Below are 27539 nucleotides of genomic sequence, written 5' to 3'. Positions count from 1 at the left end.
ATTCCTGTGGTCAGCAATGCCTTTTCTATCGAATGAGTTGTTTTCCTGGTGATACTGGATTTCCCATTCACACCAACACCATGAGAATTGTGGAGGCAAATTATTATCTTTATTGCTAATTCCTTCTATAAAATATGCAGTTCAAATAAATAGGTGCCGTTATGCGTATACACCCCCCACCCCACCCCTTTATCATAGAATACATTGAAATAGCCTAATGTGTTGCTTATAAACAGTAATTTTAGAGTGGAATAGCCAGAGGAAGCCTACAAATCAAGAGTTATTTGCTTATGTGTAGCCTGTTTGCATTTGGCTATTGTATGTTTCCATAACATTGCCTGTCTCTAGTAAACATGGTTTAAGACGACAATGATGATAATGGAATGATAATTGTATCGCCATGTTATGATGACATGGCATGGGCTTTATGATGATGGAGACAGTATATGAGCAACCATAGATATGTGAGCAACGATGCCTCGCCATTCATGTCACGTGGGCTGAACTAAGGCTGTGGCTGGGGAAGCTAGACATTTAGATGTTGCTATTGCATCTGTGCAAGACATTGGCTGCAGTAAAACAAAAACAAAAACAGAAAACAGCAATAAAGGCATGCATCTTTAAAGAAAACATTAACAATTGTTGTTGGCATCATAACCACACTGCAAAACTGTTGCATTCAAGTTAATGCATCACCTACCATCACAAATACAACTCAATTCTGTGGGAAACAGCCATCTTATAGCTAGCCGGCATAACCAATTGGGGGGGAGGTGGCGTGTATATGTCCAGAGAATTTTAAATATTTTGTGTTTTTAGCTCGTTCTGCCGGGACGCTAGTGCAGATCTTCCAAAGACTCCTTGCTCTAGTTTGGTTATATAGGCCTTTACTGCTACCATGAATATAAGCTTTACAATGAAGAGGATAGGATATGATGACATTGCCCTGATGGTATGATGACATGAATATTCATGTACTAGAATCTAGAATCTAGTACATCTAGGTACATCTAGAATCTACCATCTGTTATCATGGTGCAAGATGACTGAAATTGCTGTCATTTACTTTGCTGTTTAATTTGTCAGTTGTGCTACATCCACTACGGTGGCTAAACACCCGTTCCCCTTTCTTTGCTGTGTAATGTTGAAAAAAATGCATGTTAGTGCCAAGTGTGTCAGTATTTCAGAAGTACAGTAGGTCAAATGGTCTTGTCTGCAATGGACAATGTGTTCTGGAAAAAACACTCATCACAGGATCACAGGAGTGTCTAATACAGCAGTTGCAACAGACCCAATGGCTCTTTGCTCTAGTTTCTTTTTTTTCTATATGGACAGTTATAAGCATGTCATCAAGCAGAAAAAGATAATATTTTATGGAAGAAAACATGCCTTACTTGCTGTCATTGACATAGTGTAGTTTTACAATAAAGTGGGTGGGGTTGCCCTGGTGGTATGTTGATGTGCATGTTCATGTGCTGCCATCTAGAGTTTCAACATATGATACGTATAATATAATATGGCTTGAGTTACTTAAAAATGTGGTCACTTAAATCTAAATCTGCTGTTTAATTTGTAGCCGTGTAGCCACTAGAGTTGCTATACTCCTTTCTTTGCTGTGTAATGTCTACAGATCAAAAAGATCTGCATGTTAGTGCCAAGTGTGTCAAGAGGGTGTAAGTAGGCCAGATGGTCGCAGCTGCTAGTATAGCAAAACAAGGTCATGAATCTTAACCTAAAAGCAAGTGCCCCCTCGTACCCCATTCTTAAAGGCCAGAGTGGCATATACACCCACAGTAGTCCAGCAGGCTTAACGAAGATCATAACATTTTCAAAAATATTTTGCAGAAGAAGATATCGCTGGTTGGGTGAGTCTGCTGTCTAATTGTTTGGATTTTTAGCTCTAAATAAGAAATGGCTTCAGAAATTAACATATTTTGAAAAATCATCACTGGTACAACTTCATAAAGCAATTTCATTAAAAAATATTATAAACTTCTTTCTGTAGTTGTTTGAAAACATAGACTAGCTACTGCACAGCAGTGCTTTTTTACATAATTACCATAAGAAGGTGAATGGAGCTTGGTTACAAAGTCAGACATATGCTCAAGTTCACAATCTTTTTCTTCATTTGATCCTTTAGTTTATATGAAGGCTTGATTAAAGTGCAAATAGTCAGGTACTCCACAAGGTGCTTGTGCAGGACTGGAAAATATGGAATTATGAAATACTGTTTTCCAGACCGTCCAAAAGTATGGACATTTGTGGTTACAGACCTGGAAAAGTAGGCCAAATGATTTGTTTCTGCAGCATGTATCACGCGGCCTTTACTCCTATTGGTAGTCTATTTTAGCCCCGCCTAGTTGGCGATACAATGTTAACTTGACCCTCATGTAACTGTCATGGAAAATCAGTTGGTCACTGTCTCTCTACTGTGGTATTTGTATGACCACATGGGTGTTGTACACTCAGAAACAGCCCCCACCCTCACACTGAACAAAGTCAGTCAACACTGTTCTGCTCATCTACCTAAGGTGACTTCAACCTTACAGTTACAGTATTATTATTAATACATTATCATTGCACTATATTTATATTTAATCTTAAACCTCAGTCTATACATATTGCACTATTCCCACCCTCTTTTCAACTGTATATTGCATCTTGCCTGTGTCTGCTGAGGTGTCAACGACTTGGCAAGCTTGACAGGGACATTGGATTACCCTCTACCACCCAGAGTGTCTATTTATTTATTTACAAATGTACATACTGTATTAAACATGGTCATATTCTACTGCCCTTCATTCTATTCATACTGTTCTGTTTTTATTCTTTTACTCTTTTTATGGGTTTTCTTTTTATTCTTATATGTTATAAGTGAACATTAGATTAACTGGAGACAAAGTCCTTGTTTGTTTACGCAAACCTGGCCAATAAAGCTGATTCTGATTCTGATTCCCAAACTGTTGTCCGCGGACCACTAGTGGTCCGTGGAAAAGCAAAATAAAATATAAAATCATCGTTTGATACAAGGATACAAGGACGTTTATTGTCACATGCATATAGTTACTGCATGTAAGAAATGCAGTGAAATTATGTCTAGTGTCAGCCTATTTGTGCATTTATGGGGGGTTAAAAGTGCAATAGAAGAGGGGTTTAGTAGATTAAGTGGCATAAGAAAGGTGGGGGAGAATTGGGATTGGGGGGGCACCAACAAGGAGCACCCAAGAGCAACAGGGGCAAGGAAAACCTCCCTTACTGAGGAAGAAACCTTGGGCAGATCCACGGCTCAAGGGGCTAACCCAACTGCCAGGGGTCTTGGTGTGTATGTTGGGGGGATGACAAGGGAGATGGGATAGTGTGCTGTGTTTGTGGGGAGAGGGCAGTGTGCAATATGTCATGAGACAATGTGCTGTGTATTGGGGGTTTGTTGGGTATGTTTTAACCCTCATTTTACCAGGAAATTCCCATAAAAAATTAGAGGCAAAGAATGGTCTCATGATCATATCGCACACATAACCTTTAGGCAGTTTATATGAAACAAACTGTTTTAAATTATAAATGGAATGAATAAGGCCTATTATTATTTTAATTTCTAGTTAGTTTCTTGATCTCTCGTTTCTGAAATGTTTTGTGGATGTGCTGTTATGTAGACAAACTCACATAGCCTACTTTTTGAGGACTTGTAAAACTCTGAAGATTAATGATCCCCTAAAATCACCAAAGGTTTTGAAATTTTGACTATATCCAAGTGTTCTTATTACTATAGATTTAATACTCCATTGCTCTGGAAATAAGCCTATAGTTCAAATTAACCTGATTATGCCCTCGGAGCTTGAGTAAATAAATAAGTTAAATATGTGGCAGCCGTCATGTGCAATAAACTTTCTTTTAACAAGCCTGTTGTACTGATGCGATGACCAGTTATCATTTTAGTGCTAGTTCTATTAAGAGGTGTGGATTAATTCAGGTAGGACTATGTATAGACATATTTCATTATGTGTATTTTGAGGTGGTCCGTGAAAATTCTTGATTACAGATAGTGGTCCACACACAAAAAAAGTTTGAAAACCCCTGAGACAATAGCGATTAATTATGTACAACAGTGTATAGTTAGATAATGCAGGTTTTCCAGATGACATGTCTACAGTGACAGACAAGGAGTATAGAGGGTTATGTACAGCGAGTATCAATAGAGATTCTATAATATTTTTTCTAAAAATGATATATAACATTATATAATAATATTATAATATTATATATAATATATATAATATTTTATTTACTAAATTCTCATGTCAAAGTCTCATGTTAGTGGGTTAAAGTCTTTTGCACGATTGCTAATCCTTGAATACTGAACAAACTAGGAGTTGAATTTTCTGAACAAAGTGGGAGTTGAAAATATTTTTTCCTTGTGCAGTCCCATGGCGGTTGCTGGTGCCAGTAGGCAAATGGCCACTAACCTACCTTTTGAAGACTATAGTGTTTACGGTCACTTATCTGAGGAAGAGTTGATTCATCTGGCCATTGAACGAAGCCTTACAGATACCCATGGCGGATCTTCACAAGCTGCACAACCCGCTCATCAGTCTGCAAGTTCACCTGCACAAATTCAGTCAGAGGCAGAGTATGATGGCATGTCAGCATTTCGTGAGGCCCGCAGAGAATATGCATCCAGGAGACGGGCCGCAATGGGCACTCAGACTGTTAATCCCTGCAGGTGATGTGACATTTTACAGTTGTGCTGTATACACAGCAGAAAATATTTTTGAGATTCACCAATAATCTATATTCATCAACGACAATAGGAAAAATTAAATTGTCTTATAGATTTCAGTAGATGTATATGGTATTGTACACCAGAGGCAGTGACGGGTGTATTCCCACAGAACAGAGTGACATTACACTCTTGTGACCTTCGGTGGAATTACTCCGTAAGAGCACACATGAGATATTTTGGATCTCCTGTTTCTGTCTGATTACAGTGAAGGCCAAAAGAGAAGTGAGCATTCCTATGCTGGAGACAGGGAGATGATGCGGGCCTGGAAAAGAAGAAATGGATCTTTGGAGGTTACAGTGACAACTTTGGAGTAAGGATTTGTCTTCATGTAGGATTCTGAGGCTGTCTTCGGGCCAGTTTCGCCTACACTGATTAAAAGGCCATTCACAGCCACAACAGGAACGACCACTATAAAGATAACTGCTAATGATATGAGCGTCCAAACGGACCAACAATAAGTAAAGTCTCTCCTGTTGACTCAAAACCATTGTGAAAGTGATCCCCGACGATAGTTCTTCGTGCCAGTATCGGTTTATGTGTGGATGTTGTCATTCATATTAGCTAGCTAGCTCGCTTTTGCCATTATTGTAGTTATCGGTGTGAACTGCCTTTAAGCTTTGTTAGACTTTTAGAAAATTTCAATGAAGATCTCCACTGACAAAACATTATTTACTATAGGATCATGCCTAATCCATGTATGTGAAACTACACAGACCTCAAATGCAAGGTCACATTTTACAATTTTACAAATCGTGCACACATTTTACTAAATTGTGCAATCATTTTACTAAATTGTGCTCTCAATTTAGTAAATTGTGCTCACGATTTAATTAAACGTGTGCATGATTTAGTAAATTGTGCGCACGTTTTACTAAATACAGTAGTGCGCTCATTTGACTAAATTGTGCTCTCATTTTAATTGTTGTAAATTGAGCGCACAATATAGTAAAATAAGCGCACAATTTAGCAAAATGAGCGCACTATTTACTATTTAGTAAAACGTGTGCACTATTTAGTAAAACGTGCGCACAATTGACTAAATCATGTGCACGTTTTACTAAATCGCGTGCACGTTTTACTAAATTGATGATACTAAATTGAAAGCACAATTTACATGATTTATTAAATTGAGAGCGCACATTCTCTCAATATACAAAAATATCTTGCAATGACACCTCCTGGGCTCTGTACAATCCACAAAATGTGTGAATTCATAAATTCTTGCAAAACCAAATCATATCCACTTAATGCACTAGGCACAATGCACTAGTAATAGTAATTACACACTAGTTACCCAGTTAGATACTTAGACATGACAACAGACTTTTATGCTAACTGTAATAACTCTATTGCAGTGATCCAGTATCCAAGTTAAATTCAGCTATCTGGAAGAATGATGCCAAAACACTGAGTGAAATTCTAGGGACAGAGCCTGCTTTGAGTCTGAGCAAAACAAATAAGGATGGTTGGATACATTTGCATGAAGCTGCATACTGTGGTGCTTTGGAGTGTTTGAAGGTGTTACTAAAAGGTATGACTTACATACGACTTTATGAACACAACGAGTGAAATGTTTTGTTATAGTGCAGTAAATTATGTTTGTACAGTAGTCTCTGTTCTCTTTTACCATAGTGACATAAGTAATAATTAATTTCTATTTTTTATTTATAGCTTTTCCTCAGCAAGTCAACACACGAAGCCACAGGAACCAAACCCCTCTGATATTGGCTGTTGGTCGTAAACACCTTTCATGTGCCCAGTGTCTTCTTGCAGCTGGAGGAGATCCTAACATAGCCAACACATCAGGAGAGACAGCTGTAATGAAAGGTATAAAAATACATTGAAGTATTTGGTCAAGAATAAAATTGTGTCTGTTTCATCTAAAACACTAACAGGAAACACCAAGAATAGAAAAAAAATGAACCATGTATTTTCTTAAAACAAAACTGCCATTGTGTGTTCCAGCTTGTGAGAAGGCAAATATAGAGATGGTGGAGCTTCTTCTGAAAGCCGGAGGCAATGCTACTCGGAGCAATCTTGAGGGATGGACACCTTTACACGAAGCAGTGGGAACCAAAAATGTCAGCATGTGTAAGCTACTGGTGGAAGCTGGAGCAAAGATGTGGGCCAAAAATATTTACGGTATTGAGCCACTGTTCACAGCTGCCCAGGCAGGAGCCACAGAAGCTTTGAACTTCCTGATTCGACATGGTGAGTTTAACATGCTATGTTGTACAAGGTATTGGAGGTATATGCCAGTATATGCCAGAGGGGCAGGGTTTGGAGGGTTAGCTTAGCAAGTTGGCATCCAGGTTGGCTGCCACCATCTCTACAAATGGCTTCTCATGTGTGCACACATCTGGCTATATTTTCTCAAATGTCTTCACCATGTCTTGGCTTGTGCACACATTCCAACTGATTCCAACGCATTCCTCATGATCCAGATACTTCCAGTTCATGTACCAACTCTTATTCACATACCCTGTAGGAGGAAATATTGACACTCAAGTTAACGATGGAGCATCAGCTTTGTATGAAGCATCCAAGAATGGTCATGAAGAAGTGGTTAAGCTACTTCTGTCCAAGAGAGCAGATTTGAACAAAACAACGAAAGCAGGATTAACTCCTCTTCATGTTGCATCAAAGAATGGACATTTGGGGTGAGTAGTCTTTAGATTTAGAATTTGGTTCTTAATTTAGCCCTAGAACAAACGTGTTTGATATTATCGTAACTTTTAGTCTTATCTTATCTTATCTTATCTTTAGTTATATCTTAGCTCATACAAATAGTGACGAGGACAGTAAAAAACAATAAGTGAGCTCTCTCTAGCGCCAACCAGGAAGGGAAGAAGTGAATACAGCCATACAAGATTCTTTTTGTTTTGTTTCCTTCCACCTGATAGAACAAGTCTAAAACCCAGTAGACCCTGAAATTCGCTTACAAAAAGGAACCAAAGCTGCCATCTTTGCCCATATAAGGAGATCCGGGTGTTAATTGAAGCTAACTACCTATGGCATTGAAAGTTGCTCTGGGGTAGCAAAGATCAAAGTGTGCCGTCTTGACGTACGTCAGAGTTTAACAGGTGCGATAATTCAAAATCCCCATGTTATTTTCCCATAGAAAAAATCTCAAGATACCAGATCTCCTTATTTGGGCAAAGATGGTAGCTTTTTTGTAGGCGAACTTCAGAGGTTTGTGAAGAAAACATTTTCTCATCAAAAAACTTTACCTTCACCTGCTCATGCGTATGGAGACGTAACATGATCTAATTTTATGTCATTATACGTACATGACATTGCAGGTTGGGGGTGTAACACATGAAATAATGCTACAGAAGTATGAAAATATGACATTGATAGGAGTAAGCTATGGGTCATTTACACAAACCTCATTGAGTTTCTGTTGATATCTGGTGCACTTGCCATGTTCTTCCCTCTCTTCTCTCCTTTACCTCCTCTTCTACCACTTTGACTAGTACCGGTACACAAAAACAAGGTCATGAAGACTTGTAACCCTGAATAAATATTGCACTGGATTTTAATTTGGTTGGTTTAACAATAGGATATATTGATGTATAAAAGAGTTGGTTACACTTTACTTGACAGTATCGACATATGAGTGACATGACACTGTCATGAACATGTCATAAACATGTCATAAATGTTTATGACATAATGCTTCTGTCATTAAGTGTCATTCGGTTTTTGTCATAACAAGTTAGGATTAGGACTAGGGTTAGGTTTAGGGTTAGGGTTAAGGTAAGGGTTAGAGTTAGAGTTAGGATTAGGGTCAGAGGTTAGGATTAGGGTTAGGATTCATGTGTCATGACAGTGTCATGTGTTCATGACAGTGTCATGTCACTCTTATGTCGATACTGTCAAGTAAAGTGTAGCCAAAGAGTTTTTAAGTGTTGCGATTTAAAAAAGGAACTCTCTGTTAGAAAGTAGAAGCTGATATTCTTTGTGCAAAACATGTGAGCATGCTCTTATTCTGAGCTTCCTGAAAAGAGTATGCTACAGGTAGTCAAATAACAAACAAATTTTCATTTGATTATATAGTTTTGTTTTATTTTTAACTGATAGGCTACCCAGCCAAGCTGTGCTAGAGCATGATACTCTGAATCACTGACATAAAAAGCAAAGAAATGATTTCTTGAGAGGGGGCATGACAGCGTTTCCCAATCGAGAGTTCCCAGACTCTATTCACTTTGTGAATGAGTCTAGATATTTCCAGACTAACAAAACACCCCTCAGCAAAAGCAAAAGGACCCTTTTCCCCAAAATGCATACTGACAATAAAACTCTTAATAAAATTACACAAGAACCTCTTTAAGTAGAATCATAATCTTGGTGTCAAATGAAAGCTTATTTGAACCATTTAACAAAACACTGCATTATGGAGAAAAGTATTAACAACCAGCATTCAGCTCTATTGAAGCAGTCTTGCCCTAATTTCAGCTACACAAGGACTCTCTTTGACTTTTCACTTAGGGTTGCCAACAGTTTCGTAAAATACAGAATTGTCCCGAATTTGAAAGGAAAAAGATGTGTTCCGTATTGAACTGATTCCTAGGGTCTGTTATGCTAAACCAGCATGGTAACAAGAGTCATAGAAGCTGCAAATCACAAGTTCATCCAAAAGTATCAATGCTTTGATTACTTGGACCACATCAATTGCCGCAACGCTGCTATATTTGCAGTGTGTTTCTGTAATATGTTGTGTATTTGAACTCCATGGAGTTCATATTTGTGTATGTACAACTACAACTGCATTTTCCTGATGATGATAAATGGTGAGTTTGACTTCAACTTCTTTTCACTGTCTGGACAGAGTTGTGTTTTTGCTGCTTCCACGCACCAACAGAGCAGTTGTGAGACGCAGTGGTATTAGTCCACTCCACCTTGCAGCAGAGCGTAACAGAGATGGGATCTTGGAGGTTCTCATTGAGGCAGGCTTTGATGTCAACACCCAGCTGTCCATTGACTGGTCTAAAATGTATGAGGACCGTCGCACCACAGCACTCTACTTCACGGTGCGCAGCAGCAACGTAGAAGCAGCCTCCATGCTGTTAGAGGCTGGTGCTGACCCAAATCTGGATGTCTTCAACCCTCTTCTGGTAGCCGTGAGGAAGGGTAATATGGAGATGGCATCCTTGCTGATGGAGCATGGTGCAAATGTGAATGCCTGCTTGCCAACACACCCAACCACCTTCCCAGGGGTGCTCCTCTTCTGTATGAAGTATAGACTCATGTTCAAGCTCATTTTGGATAATGGATGTGATGCCAATGCTTGTTTCACTTGTGTTTATGGAAACGGCACACATCCTCCAGTCGAGAGCAAACGTTCCACAAGGGATGATCTGTACCTACATGGGCTTGACACTCCTCATACCACAACAGTACAGGTCAGGAGGAATGTCGCCTTTGAGTTCATGTATTTGTTAAGTATTTGGACATTTCCAGACTAAAACTATGTTATCCTCTTTGTTTTTTTTCTTCAGTTCTGTGAAGTGTTGGCAGATCCTTTTCATTCCCCATGGGCTGGACCTATAATCGATCTCCTCTTAGATTATGTGGGTCATGTGAAATTGTGTTCAAGACTCATTGAACTTCTGGACAGAAACAAAGACTGGGAATACATCAAGGAAAAAGCAAGTACGTACTTTTCCTTCCTTGTACTCTTCGCTTTAAAAGTTGTATCAGCGATAGCGGGAATACGTCACTTCTGTTGATGTTCAAACAAAAACAGAGCTGGCTCGCTACTCCCTCCTCCTCCCTCCCGTGCAATTGAAACTCTCCTAAACGTGCATCTCATCGGTTATCGGTTAACACTTCATTTTGCCTTTGAGTGGTTGCTTTTTGGTAGCAATTGTTTTTGTGTACAGATCTCAGAGCCTAGGCTGCCTACAGAGACGCGTTTTTTTGACAGCCTGCTTATGGAGCAGGCAGCTAGCATTAGGAAAGATTAGATGAATGTGATCATTTATGTTTCGGCCTTTTTGGGCCTGAAATTGCTGATACAACCTTTAAGTCCCAATGGCTATTGGATCAATAGCTGATAAACAAAGTTGATGGCTGGTCAATTTTATACAGTAGCTGTTGACATCTTAATAGTTGTATAGGTGTATTCACTGGCTGCATTATAGCTATTGGACAAATGAAATGGCCTTGAAATATCCTTGAAACTTTCAGGGCCACCTTTCTCCTTGATGCACCTGTGCCGACTGAGGACCCGCCAGCTGGTGGGATGGCAGAGACTGAGGAGAATGTCCAGCCTTCCTCTGCCTGGACGACTCATCAAGCACTTGTTCTATGACAACAGAGAGTCTGAGGATTTCTTGAATTGTAGTTTAGACTAGACTAAGCGCATACAGGTTCACTTCCAGTTGCAGAGAAATGGTAACCTGACGAGCCAGACCCACATTAAAATGTATGGTCTGGGGACTGACATTAAAATGTAGGGTCTGGGGACTGCAGTGCTCAGTCCGAGGGGCGGGATAATCGGTTGTCTTTCAAATTCCCTCTGCACACAATAGGATAGCGCTACAACTCATGAGTGCCATGCGTTTTCCCACCAGTGGAGCTAGTTGGCTAGTTTAAACTTTTGCCAACTTAAAAAAAGCTTAACTCGTGTCATGCTGTTCAACAACAGCAACATCCATCTTCTTTATTTTCAAGTAGCAGGGAATTCACGCCGAACCGTTGCAACTCTGCCATCAATCATTATGTACCGACTCTATACACCATGTGATTGGCCTTATTGAAGCTATATTTTTCCAGCTTACAAGCCTAGACTAGCCCAGGCAGCAAATTAAATTTGCTGCTGCTAGGGTGCATCTAGGGTGCATTTCTAGGCTAGAGAAATGGAGCAGCTCTTTCAGGATCGACTGTGTCACTCAACACAGTTGCACTGCAACAACAGCACTGCTACATTCTGAAACCAACTATTTCCAATTCAACTTGTATAGTAAATATGTAATCAAAGAATGCATTGGGATTTGGGTAAAAAAGCACTTTATAAGAACATATTATGACAATTATGTATTGACATACTGCGCTGAGAATGGCCAGTCCGTCTCTGAAATATATCTCCATACGATACGGGAGGCCACTGTCGCATATCATCTACCCACACCGTAGAGGTGAATAGCCTTGGGTTGCAAAGTACAATATTGCCATTTGACCTCCTGATGGCAGTTTTCATTTCCTCCAAAGTTAGCCTCTCCATCCACTTCTTCTGCAGTGTTATCCTAATGAGGCTAATTAGCTGGAACTAACCGACCGGAAGATTGAGCACAAGGCGTAAGAAAATAAATTTCTAAAATGGGTGTGTCAGAATAAGGTGAATAGCCTTTGCCCACGCAAAGACAATTTTTTTGCTGCTCCGAGCAAAGCGCTCAACATAGTTGAACACTGTGGTGTAAAGTGACAAACACTCAATAGGACACTCAGCAAAGCACAAAATGAAGGAAAAGCTGATATTGTGTCTTGAGTTTCCCAAATACAAGTTTATGTGTGCATTGAGACTCCTGGAGGAAAGCTGTAATATGGAAACACATTTGAGCCAAATAAGCTTTTCAGGTGTGTTCCAACTGTTAGGTAGCTTCTTGTAGGTAGTGTAAACATAGCTGAAGATTGATGTGAATTGCACAGAACATCACCTTCTCATGCTTTTGCCTCCTACTTTGCTAAAATGCTATTGACTTAAGCTTGCTTGTTTTTGAAAATGCAATGGTACAAATTTGTGTATGCCTTTTAATGTTGTAAACTGTAAAATAAAGAAAGACCCCTTTAGTCCCAAGATACCCCATCTGACTCCTGATGAATTTTACCTTTTACGTAACTGAAGTATGTCCCAGTTTCCTATCTACTCCAGTGCCTCTGGCCACAGATGCATCTTCTGACCCTGGCCTGACCTTATGTGTTTGGCCCCTGATGAGACCCAGGAGCACCAATCTATCCTGCACTCCACAAGCTCCCACAGCACCCCTAGCTCTGCAGGGACCAGCAAACAACAAAGGGAAAGGTGAGTTTGAGAGCCAGGTGAATGAGGTGATGAAAGAGCTCAAACAGTCTACATTTGAGGTCTGAGATGAGATGAAGTTTAGCAGCATATGAAAAGCCTGTGAAAACAGGAGTGAAGTAGAAATGGAGTTCATGACAGCTCTACACTGGGGTTTCGACCTGACTGTTCCTTTTCCTCAGCTTTAATGTTATAGTAGTTTGGTTTGTATTCATTCCAAACAAACAGTTCTGTTTCCAAAACTCAGAAATCGTACCTCTTCTAAACATAAAGGACAGTGTTTTTGCAATATTAGCTATACATGGCATACATAGCATTATCTGTTAATCAACAAACCCCTAATGTTCTGATACTAAAATGCAATGGGCTCAAATATGTGGTTGTGGAACAAGAGAAAATAATTCTTGGTAACACTTTCTATGAACCTAGTATTCATAAATCATTATAAATATACTCATAAAGGGTTATAAAGCATTCATAAAGCCTCATAATTATTGTCATTAGTATATATACTCATGACTGCACCCATGAAGCATTATGATGTTACTGTATAAGCCTTTACAGATTGAAGTGTCGCAAAGCATTATAGTGCTTCATGGACATCTTGATGATGGCAATGATGGCATCTTTGTTATAAAGTTTTATAGCAGATTCTGTAAATTACAGTTACAGTTAAATAACAGTTACAGTGTTGTTTGTGTCGAGACCTGATATAACCTCTTTTGACCACCTTGAGGCATTTATACATGTGTTTGCCACAGGTTGTGCAATTGCCTCTGTCAAGAGAAACAGTTACTGGTAGCATAGTGGCTAAGGTGCTGGGCTAGCATGCAGTAGCCTAAAAAGTTGTGGGTTTAATTCCTGGCTTCCACCATTGTACCCTTGAGCAAGGCACTTAACCCCAAGTTGAGCTGGAGAGAATGGCACATATAGATGACATATGTCATTCGCCTCGGATAAAAGCATCTGCTAGAGATGTAGAAATGTCAATGTAAACCATACTGATGAATCCCAGGGGATGTGCTCCACTTCTCTAGTGCTGCATCACCTCTTTCATTCTTAATCATCAGGTTTGTTCTAGCTTTTACCTCACCATTCATCTCAATCCCTGCTCCACTCACTCTTTCCCTCTCTAAACAGGAGGAGTGCAGAGATGGCATGTCTGTGTGTGTGCATGTGGGTGGTCGTGCTATTATTATGTTGTCCTTAATCATAAACTTGACGTACCACATAGCATTACGTAACATGACCGCCACTAATTATTTATACCTCTCACGGAGGTGCACACTTTGTAGCTTGTTGTTAAATACAGTCTGGCAGGAATAAGATAAGAGAGGGAGAGGGAGGTGTTATCTTGACACACTTTTCTGGGGAAAATTAGGCAAACATTTTGTTAGCCTATATCTTAATCTGAGTGAGAAGTTACTGTAGTTTGTGTATGTGGCTGTACATGAGTACAAAAGAACTTGTTGATTAGGTTACATTCTGTTGTTTTGCAACCTGCTAGAGAATATGGGGATGAGTGTGGCACACTTGAACAGCCTTGCGATTGCTGCACTATGGTCAACAGGAGGGCCCTCAACATCATTAAAGACAGTATACTGTAGCCATCTCCTACATAACCTATTGCGTTATACACATATATATATATTTAGTATATTGTGTGTGTGTGTGTGTGTATATATATATATATATATATATATATATATATATATATATATAATGTTTTGACTTATTATGAGATTTATCTAACTGATTTATCTGCTGTTCATTGTTTTCCAACTGTTCCACAGAGGAGTTGTTAAATGCCTGATCTCATCACGGAGTTATGTCTCGAGCTATAAAACACTGCATGATAATGTCAAGACTGTCATTTCAGGGGCAGGCCAAATCGTCTCCACTGCTAGCATACCAAAAGAGGGTCATATGTCTGTTAAACTAGATTCAAGAAGCCCTTAAATTCATTTTAAAGAACAGAGTGACACACACACCACAGACAGGCAGAATAACAAAGGAAAGGATCAAAACAACTCAACCGTTAACACTTAACAGAGGAGAGTATTTCTGAATTGGTGAGTCAGCTGTTTAATTGTTCTCTTTAGGTGTTATTTTTATGTTTCAAATAAGAACTTGTTTCAGAAATGTATGTAATATCAGTACTTCATCAGTACTTTTTCTTTCATTTCACAAAATCCATTTTCACATAGTGATATTATTTTTTGTTATACACAACCTACTGCTCAGCAATGCAACTGAATGTACATGTATACAGAAGCACTAACAAGTGAATGGAGTGTGTAATATAAACATTTTAGCTGAGTATTTAAGAACCATCCACAGCTAGTAGTATGAATCAGTATGTCCAACCTCTGTCTAAACAATGCATTTACTAGACACATCAAAGCTTTGACCTGAGGTTGTATATGTACAGTAACTGGTTAGCCAAGCACCTACAGTAACTCTCTTCATGGGGATGTATGCACAGATTGGGTGGATGGGTGATGGTGGGGTTGTGGGCATCAGTCACAGACTGCGCAGTAGGCTATTTAACGAAATACACAGTTACTAACTACTGTAAAATGCAGAAGAAATGTAGATCAAGCTCTGTCAACTTCACTAGCTATTTTCTGGGCTTCATCTGCTATAAAATAATTAAGGGTCCAAGCAGACAAGCTGCGGGAACCCTATTGTTTTTGCAAGGATTATTCTTGTTTCCCTTTTCTGTCCAAAACGTTGTTGGACAGCAAAAACTTCATACCTTCCTAGCCATGCAGGGATCTTGCATAACTTTAAAGGAATACGCCACCCCTAGGTGAAATTGGGTCTCTCCCCGCAGTCCCTAGAGTTGGATGAGTGAGCCAAAGCGTTTTATAGCCGACCCAGCCATGGTCCTAATCTAGAAACGGCCCGGTTAGCTTTATCTTAGCGTAGTCGCTGTAATCCAGCGCTGCCAGCTAGCATGTCGTTGCAAAAGTGAATCAAATAACTCAACATTTTTTTAATTATTTCTCGTAACCTGTACATTCACATCGAGTACAAATATAAATGCAAATTAACACGAAGGGATTTACTAGACCAATTTAGATTTGGAACTATTTTCGGGCATAGCACCGGCAAAGCACCGCTGCCAGGCGCAAAGACATCACGCAGCATCTGAAAACCCTCACCTAGGGGTGGCGTATTCCTTTAATTATCTCACCATGATTCTAGGGGGCGCTACAATAAGCACATTTATGTTTTGAGTCATATCTTAGGCTTCGTATGGAATTCCTCTGATTCCTTGGAAGCTCCTGAATTAAACAACCAAATTTTTACCTCATTCATAATGGCACATAGAAGCTCTGTGCAGAAACAAAGTGGCCTAATCTGGCGCTGCAATAAGTAAAAGTGAGTGGTGTGGGACAGTAGGAAAATGGCACAGGATGGTAGGCAAGTGGCAGGGGACAGTGGCCACTTCAGCCATAATTCTTGAACCCTGTTAATCAATTAAAACAACTATATTTTGTTATTTCATTTATATTGGGAGGGAGATAACCCTCTCTTATAGTATTTACTGTCTAGGAAATGTGTTGATGCCATTAACCTTCAGGAAAATAAATGTATGTTTAACCCACCTTGTCAGATGAAATTGAAACATTGAGTTTCCTGTAAAGTGCATTTTGTCCTCGTCAGCATATTTTTGCTGGCATTTGAGGAGGGAGGGGTGTGAGAGTATTTACAGATCCTGTGTAGAACATGCTGTGCGTACTGCGGCTGCTTCCAGCCAATTGTGCATTGCTGCTGAATCCTGAATGATGTTATATCATGTTAATTAGGCTAAAATTTTTGATAGTCCGCTTTGAGAAGTCCCCAACCAATTGCACAAACAATGTTGTTGTCACATCATGTATAGCTGAAATGATATTTATTCTGTATCACTGCTAAGGCAACACAAGTCTATACATATTACTTTCCTTATAATTCAAAACTAAGTGAATAAGTTTAAATATTTTGTGTAATTGTGTAACATGTGTGGATGATCACACTGTCATCCATAAACTGAACTAATTGGAAATTGAAAAAATAAGTGTTTGTTTGTTTTTCTTGTGTAGCCCACCATGGCATTCTCTAGTGTCAGTTGGCAAATGCCCACTGACCTAGCTTTTGAAGACTATAGTGTCTATAGTCACTTTTCTGAAGAAGAGCTGATTCAGCTGGCTGTTGAACGAAGCCTAACAGATGCCTACGGTCCTTCTCAACCTGCTCATCAGTCGGCATATTCACCACCTACACAAACGCAATTGGTGCCCTCTCAAGATGTCCGCATACCTACATTTCATGTGGTCCAAAGTGAATTTGCAGCCAGGAGACCAGATGCTATACACACTCTGAATGTCCCTCCCCCTGCACTTCCACCCCAGACAGACAATCTCAGCAGGTGAGGTGAAACTTTGTAGCTGTGCTGTATGTAGAAAAGATCATTAGGGGTCCATTAAGAAATAAAAAACATTGTATTCCAATTCTTCCAATTCCTTATTTCCCCCCACAAAACACCTAAGAATTGTGTGTAATTGTTTTTCACTAATTCTGCTACCATGCCATGAGGTGCCAATTGGCTCACTGAAAAAAGGATGCCAATGGTAAAATTTTATGAAATCAAATAGGCAAATTCTTAATGACTTATATAAACAGTACCAGACTTGAAGAAAATCTATAAGGTGGCTCTGCTGCAAACCACAATGAATTTTCTTTATTATGCTCAATGTGTCTTCAAATTCTCCCAAAATTGCTGTATCTCAAGAACTGTAAGGTTCAACTTGAGTGGTCGATTTGAGCAGGTTTTTATACCATTTCCTACACTGTCACCTCTCTCCTGTTGAAGACTTTTTTACCATTTCCTACACTGTCACCTCTCTCCTGTTGAAGATTAGAGGTCTTTATTGTCCACTACTGTGGAAATTCATCTTTGGCCCCACAAACATGTAACACACACAAGCAAGACTACACAACAGGTACAACATAAAGCAGACACAAACAAAGACTACACAGCAGGTACAACAACATAATGCAAACACACACAAAGACTATACAGCAGGTACAACATATAGCACACACAAGCAAGTCTACACAGCAAGTACAACATATGGAGACATGGAAATGTGCAAAAGAGGTTGATGTCAATAAAAAAGCAGTAAATAATATCAGTTAAACATAAAATGTTTCTGCTTGATGTAGGCACTCTATATCTTCTTCCTGAAGGGAGTCTTTCAAAAGTGTGATGTAGTGGATGAAAAGGATCCTGGACTATCTGTAGGGCTTTCCTCTTAGTGTGTGTTGTGTACAGTTCCACCATCTGCCTCTGGGGGTTCAGTATGATTTTACTGGCCATATTTATAATTGAACCAATTCTACAACTTGTTGGGACTGCCGATTGTGGTTTATGGCAATATATTTCTTGAAAATCATCAAAAGTTTATTTATAATATGACAATGGGCATAATAATTTATGACCTATGTTTGAATTTTCTAGAGTTCTGCACTAATCTGCTCAACTTCTGTTATTTCTGACAGTACAGTCTGAACAAGTCCCAAGTGAACAAGTCCCAAGTGAGGAAAAGGGAAGTAAACATTTCTTTAGTGGAGACAGGGAGAAGATACTTGAATGGAAAAGGAGAAGGAAATCCTTGGAGGTTACAGTTAAATCTGTGGAGTAAAGATCCCACTTCATGAAAAATCACTACGTTTAGGCTCTGCAGTATTACGGCTGCTTCTTCAAGTCTAAGTCATCTCACACTTTAGAATGCACTAGTAACTATGGTACACTAATCACCCATTTAGCTAGTTAACACAAAACCTTTAATTAATGGAAATTACTTTTTTATTGCAGTGATATAGCCAAATTAAATTCTGCCATCTTGAAGAATGATGCCGAAACAGTGAGTAAAATTGTATGCAGAATGCCAGCTGAGAGTCTGTGCAAACCAGATACGGAAGGATGGATACACTTGCATAAGGCTGCATACGAGGGTTCTTTGGAGTGTTTGAAGGTGCTGGCAAAAGGTATAACTGAAAAAAAAAAATTGTTTTCACATTGAGTAAATATTGATGTCATTGTGGGTAGTAGGTAGGTACACTCTTAAAACGAATGTGTTACAAACTGTGTCATCCCTATCTGGACAGAAATGTATTTAAAAAAACAATTTCCATTTGTTGGGTTATATCCATTTAACAAAAGCAATGTGTTAGAAACAACACAAATTGTGTTGTCCCTATCTGGACATAGAGATGTGTTAAAAGCAACACAAGTTGTGTTGTTTTAAACACATTTGTTTTAAGAGTGTACTGTTATTTTGTACACTCTCTTTTTATGGCTGTGACACTACACTACTAGTAGTTATTCTGGTAATTTAATTTGTCGTTTCTCTGTCCCAACAAATTATAGCTTTTCCTAAACTAATCAACAAGGGCACCCACAAGAACCAAACCCCTCTGATGTTGGCCGTTGCTTGTAAACATCTTTCATGTGCCCAGTTTCTGATTGCAGCTGGAGGAGATCCTAACATTGCCAAAACAACAGGCGAGACAGCTCTCTTCAAAGGTATAAAAATAAAATACAGTTCATAAGTATTTTCAGACTTATGACCAAATAAAGTTATGTCTGTTTCCAGTATGTCTAAAACACTAACAGCAGACACCAATAATTAAATATGTCTGATCTTATGTCTAAACAATTGCTGTTGTGTGTTCCAGCCTGTGAAAGGGAAGATGAGAAGATGGTGAAGCTTATTCTGAAATCTGGAGGGAGTATATCAAGGGGCAATGAAAAGGGAATGACTCCTTTACATGAAGCAGTGGCAAACAGAAATGTCAACTGTTGTAAGTTACTGGTGGAAGCTGGAGCGCACATAGGGGCCAAAAACAGTTATGGGATTGATCCGCTGTTCACAGCCGCCATGATAGGATCCACAGAACTACTGAGATTCTTCATTTCATGTGGTGAGTTTCATCAAGATTCTGAACTATTTGCCTAGAAGAATTTTCCCTATAGGAAGTCTTTACTCTGAGAGGGTTCAGTGATTCCTTTTGAACACTATTACTCATTAACTCACGATTAAGACTATTACTAAACTAAATGCAGTTGAGAGAAAACATCTGGCATGATGTGAGAAGGAGCTAAAGGAAATTCAGAAAGATTTTTATGAATGGGGGTATTTAGTAAACTCTTTTGATCCTGTGAGCTAAATTTGGTCTGCATTTATCCCAATCCGTGAATTAGTGAAACACACACTAATCCCAGAGCAGTGAACAGGGATGGATTACTGCACGGGCCTACCGGGCCCAGGCCCAAGCCTTTGCATGGAATCATTGCCTCAATATCAACACATCAGGATGTAGGCTATGAATCTGATTGAATTTAATATTGGCTATCCCCAAAATGCACCAGAATACAGGAAATCACATCAAACAAATTAAAAAATTTCTGGGGGAGGACCCCCAACCCCCCCTCCCACATATACGACAATAAGTGAGGGGTCCTTAATACATCTGGACCCAGGGGCCCAAAAGTTTATAATCCGCCCCTTGCAGTGAGGGGTTAGGTACCTTGCTCAAGGGCACTTCAGCCATTCCTACTGGTCGGGGTTCGAACCAGCAACCCTCCAGTTACAAGTCTGAAGCGCTAACCAGTAGGCCACAGCTGCCCATGACAGCTCCACGAAAGGAGGGAACACTAAAGAGTTTGTCTCTGTGAAAAGTCTTCTGATTCAATTAAATACACAAAACGTTTTTCATTCTTTTTGTAAATTTATGTTGGGGCTTTTGCCTTTTATGCAGATTATAGGACAGTGAAGATAGACGAGAGAGAGAGAGAGAGAGGGGGTGGGACAGAGAAATGTTCATGTCATCTGACCATAGAAGACTACTCTGGTCAAAATCTGAGGAGCATTCAGCAAACTTTGCTTCATTTACCATCCTCCTCACGAGGTAATCTTGGGTCCTCATCCAGGCAAGTTTGTAACATTTTCAGTTGATCAGCAATTTAATTTAATATACTGTAGAATTTAAATATACTGTGGATATGGTCATCTTAATATGAGTAGCTATTTTATTTGTTTTATTTATTTGAGAACTATTCCCTCACTTATGGAGGTCAACATACCTTTCATTTATTCTCTTGTGTTGTTGAAGGGCATTTGTCACATGAACATGGGGGCTCATAGCCTAGAAATCTAGACGCACCCTAGCGGCGGCAAATTAATTTGCTCAGCCTGTACGTCTAGTATCAAACCATAGGGATTTCTATTGGCTGACGCCGTGGACGTCATCCAATCACAGCGCTCTATTTTGTTAGAGAGTCTTAAGGCGGGCTTAACAGGATAACGGCAGTCCTGCGACGGTGAACAACAAGGAAGGTGGCTATGGCGAACGAAGAGCGGTTGTTTGAATTGGCGTTGGCGACAACTTTGGAGGAGTTGGACTTGTGCTTTTCTTTGAAAGTTGAGCAACACAATGCACTTAAGTCATTCCTTTCGAAGAAGGATGTATTTGACGTTTTGCCGACCGACATATACGGATATGGTCGTAGCGCTGGCCTATTGCATGCCCTGGCAGTTTGAAAGACAATTCTCTGCCCGCCCCTTGGATTAAGCAAGGTGAATGGTTCGATTCCAGACTATACATTTCAATGATATAGGATGGCCTGCCAGGCTAGGGGGCTCATGAACATGCCCCCAGAGTGTAGCACTGTAGATGCCTGGCAGCTCTAGCTGTTGGTTGGAACAACTGATTGTTTGTTTTTTCGTACCTACAATACTCGGTGACCTCGTGAAAGAGAGATCTATGTGTGAAAAACTTTCATTGTGGCTTTTTGATGTTCGGCATAAACCGCATTGTGGAGGTTACTGTGGGCCTGTAGTGCTGAATATTTCTGATTAAGTCCTCCGTTCACTATTTATTCCCTCGACCATGTTTTGGCTTACCTACACACATACCTATTGAATAATGTCATGATCCAGTTACTTTCTTTATTCTTCTTCATTCTTATAAAAGTTCATGAGCCATCTCTTGCGTACGTTTTAGGAGGAGATATTAACACTGAAGCTAACGATGGAGCAACAGCTTTGTATGAAGCATCCAAGAATGGCCATGAGGAGGTGGTGAGGCTGCTTCTGTCCAGAGGAGTAGATGTGAACAAAACAACTAAAGCAGGACTGACCCCTCTTCATGTTGCATCAAAGAATGGACATGTGCGGTGAGTGGTCTCAAGATGTGTTTAAACTGTGAAACACTCATACCTACCCTACCAACCCCCCCCCCCCACACACACACCTCCCTTAAATTAGACCCACATTGGCTGCAGTTGCTGTAACACACATAAATCGACTTGATGACCTAAATCTTGATAATTTACCTTTGTTGGCTGACAAAGTTGAGGTCAAGACCAAGACTGTCAAGACCAGGTGCACCTCTAACCATAACCCCCCCACACACACACACACACACACACACCTCCCTTAAATTACACACCCACATTGGCCGCAGTTGCTGTAAGTACACACATAAATCAACTTGATGACTTAAAGCTTGATAATTTACCTTTATCAAGGCTGACAGGTTCTGTGTGGTCTAACTAGAAGTACCACATAGCGGAACAACATATGACTGCCCCTCGGTGCTGCACATTCTCTCTGCAAAAATAAATGCTTCTGAGTGTTAGTGAATGTGCTTCTGTGTGTTAGTGAGTGAGTGTGTGTGTGCGTGGTGTTCATGTGTGTGTGTGTGTGTGTGTGTGTGTGTGGTGTACATCTCAGCTGAAGATAGTGGTGATTAAAGTGGCATGTTTTTGCATGTTAATTTTTTACTGGGGGGGTTGGGGGTTGCAACATTACAATTGAGTGGTTATGGGCTAAGTTGATGCAGCCTAGCCCCTTAAGATCAACATACCACAAAAATGTAGTCATCTTGGGTGCAACGATTCAGTAGTTATTTACCGAAAACTGCCCGGCAGCACCCAACTGCCCAAAGCAAGGGGGTTGCCCCCGGGGACCAAATAGTTACTTTCCATAAAAGTCTAGTGGGGATACAGTACATGTCCACCATGTTTCATGTACACCGGTGTTTTGATGCCCCAGGAATTGTTGACCAAAAATTCAGAAAGTTGATGACGGAAAGAAAGAAAAAGAATCCTATATGACCGTGCCAGCGACGGTTATAATGACCTAATCAGAACGACTTATAACTAGCCACTAACGGCGTATTAAAGGCATACATTGAAAGTCATTTGCTTTACATGCTCTTTTTTAGTTATCACAAGTTTATTGAGTTGTATAGTGACTGAACCATTATTGCTATCATGCTATGCACCAAAAGTTTAAGAGACATATTAAAGTAATTGGTAGCCAGTGTAATGAATGATTTAGTTGGGTGAGTTCATAACACATTCATAGCAGCTGTCATAAACTGCACATAAAGCATTCATGACTGTTTCATGAGACATGACTCAACATTCATACCAAACCTTTCATGAATGTGGAAGACAGAATGACAACAACTTGTCAAAAAGTCCAACAATCGCAAGGCAGCATTGCTGTTTTTGTTCCTTTCCCTGTTTGTGTAACCTGGAAACCATTCATTTAATCACTCCAGCCTTTGTAAATATTTCATGAATATCTTATGAAGTCTACATCAAATGTCACTTTACTATACAAGTTGTGAAGTATTCGTAATCACAGAGTTTAACACTGGGAGGTAAACTAGCCTACATTCAGCTGACCCGTATTTGTGTAACCTGGAGCAGTTGGACATTCCCAGTAGCAAAAAATGAGAAATCATCTGCAAAGGTTACATCATAAAACAAATACATTTTTATGAAACAAAAATTATTTGCTTGACCATGTTCTGACTTTTTGGCACTGGAGTAGCCTGTTGACTCAGATGTGATGTGATCAGGTAAGAGATTTGGAACAAAAACGGCAATGCTGCTTTGCGATGGACTTTTATTTTGACAAGTTGTTGTCATTCTGTCTTCCACATTCATGAAAGGTTTGGTATGAATGTTGAGTCATGTCTCATGAAACAGTCATGAAGGCTTTATGTGCAGTTTATGACAGCTGCTATGAATGTGTTATGAACTCACCCATCAAGTAAAGTGTTACCACTATTTCATTGCTGCTACAAGCCTCTTCATTTACTGTAATGTCAACTTCTTTTCACTGTCTGGACAGAGTTGTGTTGCTGTTGCTTCCACATACCTGCACAATAGTTGTGAGACGCAGTGGTATTAGTCCACTCCACCTTGCAGCAGAGCGGAACAGAGATGGGATCTTGGAGGTTCTCATTGAGGCAGGCTGTGATGTCAACACTCAGCTGTCAGTGGACTATTCTATGATGTATGAGGACCGTCGCACCACAGCACTCTACTTCACTGTGCGCAGCAGCAACGTAGAAGCAGCCTCCATGCTGTTAGAGGCTGGTGCTGACCCCAATCTGGATGTCTTCAACCCTCTTCTGGTAGCAGTGAGAAAGGGTAATATGGAGATGGCATCCTTGCTGATGGAGCATGGTGCAAATGTGAATGCCTGCTTGCCAACACACCCAACCACCTTCCCTGGGGTGCTCCTCTTCTGTATGAAGTATAGACTCATGTTCAAGCTCATTTTGGATAATGGATGTGATGCCAATGCTTGTTTCACTTGTGTGTATGGAAACGGCCCACATCCTCCTGTCAAGATCAGACATCCCACTTGGGATAGTCTGCACATGTATAGAACTGAAGATCCTCATACCACAACAATACAGGTCAGGGGGAAAGTATTCTTTGAATTCATGTATAACCTTCTGTAAATGTAAATAAATGTATGTAAATCAGGGTTATTGGCCAAGTATTTCCAAATTTTGAGCTATCTTATCCTATTTCCAAATTTTGAGCTATCTTTTTATTTTTATTTTCAGTTCTGTGAAGTGATGGCAGATCCTTCTCACTCTCCATGGGCTGGACCTATAATTGATCTCCTGTTAGATTATGTGGGTCATGTGAAATTGTGTTCAAGACTGATTGAACTTCTGGACAGCAACAAGGACTGGGAATACATCAAATCAAGTATGTGCTTTTCCTTCCTGGTAGTCTTCATTTTATGTCCAAATGGTTATTGAACCCAAAACTAATCAACTGATGGCTGTCCACCTTTTGGAAAATTAATCTATGACTGACCTTTCATTTCTACTCTAGCATAATGAAGTTGAGTGAGTGCACTGTTTGCTGTAGTTGGCAAGTCTGACAGATTGAGGGGAAAACCAAAATTTTGAATGTTTACAACTCTCATGCCCCTCCCCCACGACCACCGAGCACACTCTCATCGAGTTTGTGCTCGTCAGTGCGCACCAGACTGCACCATACTGCACCAGACTGTGATTGACGGTCAGATCTCACACAGCCCTGCTCTGATTGGACCAAAAGAAACGGGAGCTGTGGATTTTTGCAAAACAAATAACAGGCTCTAGGTGGAGGTAGAAGTGCGGGGTTTTTTCTAAAACCGGCTGATTTATGTTGTTCTGCATAGTGTCGGTTTCAGTGAATATGATAAAAAAAATCTTGCCAACTCCAGCTTTAAAATAATGTAATGATTATTGTGTGTTTCATTGGCTGCACTTGAGATGTTCCAAATGCCAGTGTTGGTCTGGCCTTGGGACCTTCAATTTCCTATTGTCATTTTAGCACTTAAGCCAACTGATGCGTTGAACTAGGAGGTAGCGTAGAGTGCTGAAAGTGCCTGTACTTGTGTGGAACATGCCGATGTTAGGCACATTTGCCAAGTCCTCAACTACTGTGTTGCCTTTCAAAGTACTTGCCGGCTTTGTCTTTGACAGTGTGTTTTTTTTCCATTGCCGTTTTAGTTTTGATGGTTTCATGTTCTCATGTGCCAGCAGTTCAGTCCACACACTTTGGGTTTCTGTCCCTTGTCCTCAACAAAAGTAAATTCATACTTCACTTTTGGGTCCTGACCCACCAGTTAAGAAACACTGCCATAAGCTATGTTCCCACAAGTACACTACCTTATTGGTTGAGTCTATAAAGTATATACCAATGGATTACTGTGCTTAACCTTCATTGACGGACATTTTCCCAAAAAGTTCTCACAGCACTCAAAAATCCAATGACCTTGAAATGTCCTTGAAACTTAGGACCACCTTCCTCCCTGCTCCATCTGTGCCGAGTGAAGATCCGTCAGTGGGTAGGATGTCAGAGACTGAGGAGAATGACCAGCCTTCCTCTGCCTGGACGACTCATCAAGTACCTGTTCTACGACAACAGAGAGTCTCAGGATTTCTTGCATTGTGGTTTAGACTAAGTGTGTTGGCTACATATTCACTTTCAGTTGCAGAGATATGGAACAGCTCTTTCAGGATTGACTCTCTCAGTCAACACAGATGCAATGTGACAACAGCACCACCACACTCTGAAACAAATTACTTCCAATAGTGATTTGCTGCACTGAGCAAAGCGCATAGTATAGTTGAACAGCGCACTGACAATGGATGAATCTCGATGTCCCCCTCACAGACTCACATACTTTAATGAAAGACTTGTGAAGTGCATGAGGGCTTGCTCTCACCCTTTCCGTAAGTTGGCATTGGTGCAGACTTTACCGAATGGATTTACCCACAATTCATGACACGAAACACAAGGTTACCCAAAGCGAGGCTGGAAGTTAAAAAAAAAAAACATCAGTAAACAACAGCCATGAAACCCTTACAACCTCAAACGCAATCACTTATAAAAAGTTAAGTCTTAGGGTTCAGGACTTAGACCTTAGGGGGGACATCGAGATTCAGCCTAACACTCAATAGAACTTTTAACACAAACAAAGCTTCCATCCAGGCACGGAATGGAAATTAGGTAAAAGCTAATATTGTGTGTCTGAGTTTTCCCAATTATATGACACAAGTTTATGTTTATGCTGAGACTTTGGGAGGAAAGCCATATCATGGAAACACATCTTGAGTCAAGGAGGCATACATCAAGCAGAGTTCACTTCAATGCAGCAGTTTTGAACAAATTTGCACAGCATGGTCACGATGCTAAGCGGATTTAATAGCAATTTAGCCAGACGTCTTCTATGCAATGCTTCTATGTGGCAACAACAATCCTTCAACAATCGTGAATATTTTGTTAAATGCACATGCAGAGGATTGGCAATGCAAGGATTTGACCTTATATTTAATGTAAATTAAATTCAATTTAACATAGAATATTCATCTGTGGCGGCCGATTTTTATTTCGTGGCGCCCCGCCACAGATTAGTCAATGTATGGGAAACACTGGCATCAGCATTTGTGTAATATGCCCCAAAATTGACATACACCAGCCCACACAGCTCAGCTACAGGAATTCCAAAGAAGGAAATGCCATGACCATGAGGTATCGGGTTCCAGCGATTTGCAAGGTGGGACGAGAGTTTCGTCTATGGCGATTGGAAATGGAAACGGAAAGCACACTAAGCCATAAACGCTATTGTAGCTAATGATAGCTAGCCAAGGTAGCAGAAGTGAAGACATATTGAATGGGCTCCATGAGTCTATGTGATATTTGGAAAACACAGCAGGAAAGACATTTTGACATTACATCAAAGAGGTTGTTTCTTCACAAATGTTCCTATTTCGAGGATATTTTTGGATGTTTTTAACAAACAAACAATAAACTCCACATAGCACCTCAGCCATGTGACTTGTTGCAGGTAGGTAACATTTGTAAACATATCACAA

General features: G+C 40.1%; 2 protein-coding genes across 4 annotated transcripts; both read left to right on the top strand.

The window, feature by feature from the left end:
• The first annotated feature begins 1409 nt into the window (after positions 1-1409).
• On the top strand, positions 1410-11302 carry LOC125299633 (ankyrin repeat and SOCS box protein 2-like). The gene is made up of 10 exons (XM_048250989.1): positions 1410-1865; positions 4418-4717; positions 4983-5087; positions 6133-6308; positions 6449-6604; positions 6743-6988; positions 7266-7437; positions 9609-10182; positions 10279-10432; positions 10970-11302. The coding sequence occupies exons 2-10, from the start codon at positions 4422-4424 to the stop codon at positions 11134-11136; spliced, it is 2046 nt and encodes a 681-aa protein (XP_048106946.1). The 5' UTR covers positions 1410-1865; positions 4418-4421; the 3' UTR covers positions 11137-11302.
• A 119-nt stretch (positions 11303-11421) lies between these two features.
• On the top strand, positions 11422-26921 carry LOC125299632 (ankyrin repeat and SOCS box protein 2-like). Of its 3 annotated transcripts, none has more exons than XM_048250986.1 (9): positions 11422-12803; positions 16892-17217; positions 18667-18839; positions 19222-19377; positions 19530-19775; positions 21858-22029; positions 24002-24575; positions 24729-24876; positions 25959-26921. In XM_048250986.1, exons 2-9 carry the CDS (start codon positions 16898-16900, stop codon positions 26123-26125), a joined length of 1956 nt encoding a protein of 651 aa, XP_048106943.1. In that variant the 5' UTR covers positions 11422-12803; positions 16892-16897; the 3' UTR covers positions 26126-26921. The 3 variants fall into 3 exon arrangements, with proteins under 3 accessions (XP_048106943.1, XP_048106942.1, XP_048106945.1); XM_048250985.1 differs by lacking the exon at positions 11422-12803 and adding an exon at positions 14606-14872; XM_048250988.1 differs by lacking the exons at positions 11422-12803; positions 25959-26921 and adding exons at positions 14606-14872; positions 25006-25158.
• Positions 26922-27539: the final 618 nt, after the last annotated feature.

This window comes from Alosa alosa, chromosome 8 (assembly GCF_017589495.1).
Source record: "Alosa alosa isolate M-15738 ecotype Scorff River chromosome 8, AALO_Geno_1.1, whole genome shotgun sequence".
Taxonomy (NCBI): Eukaryota; Metazoa; Chordata; class Actinopteri; order Clupeiformes; family Clupeidae; genus Alosa; species Alosa alosa.
Note: the sequence above shows the minus strand (reverse complement) of the source record. Positions and strands in the feature narration are given on the sequence as shown.

Bases quoted from the DNA above. Each gene is read 5' to 3' on its own strand.
- LOC125299633 (XM_048250989.1), top strand. From the start codon at position 4,422: ATGGCGGTTGCTGGTGCCAGTAGGCAAATGGCCACTAACCTACCTTTT. The intron at 5,088-6,132 runs GTAAGGATTTGT...ACTCTATTGCAG, and splicing joins GTTACAGTGACAACTTTGGA to TGATCCAGTATCCAAGTTAA. The intron at 7,438-9,608 runs GTGAGTAGTCTT...CTGTCTGGACAG, and splicing joins TCAAAGAATGGACATTTGGG to AGTTGTGTTTTTGCTGCTTC.
- LOC125299632 (XM_048250986.1), top strand. From the start codon at position 16,898: ATGGCATTCTCTAGTGTCAGTTGGCAAATGCCCACTGACCTAGCTTTT. The intron at 18,840-19,221 runs GTATAACTGAAA...AACAAATTATAG, and splicing joins TTTGAAGGTGCTGGCAAAAG to CTTTTCCTAAACTAATCAAC. The intron at 19,776-21,857 runs GTGAGTTTCATC...CGTACGTTTTAG, and splicing joins GAGATTCTTCATTTCATGTG to GAGGAGATATTAACACTGAA.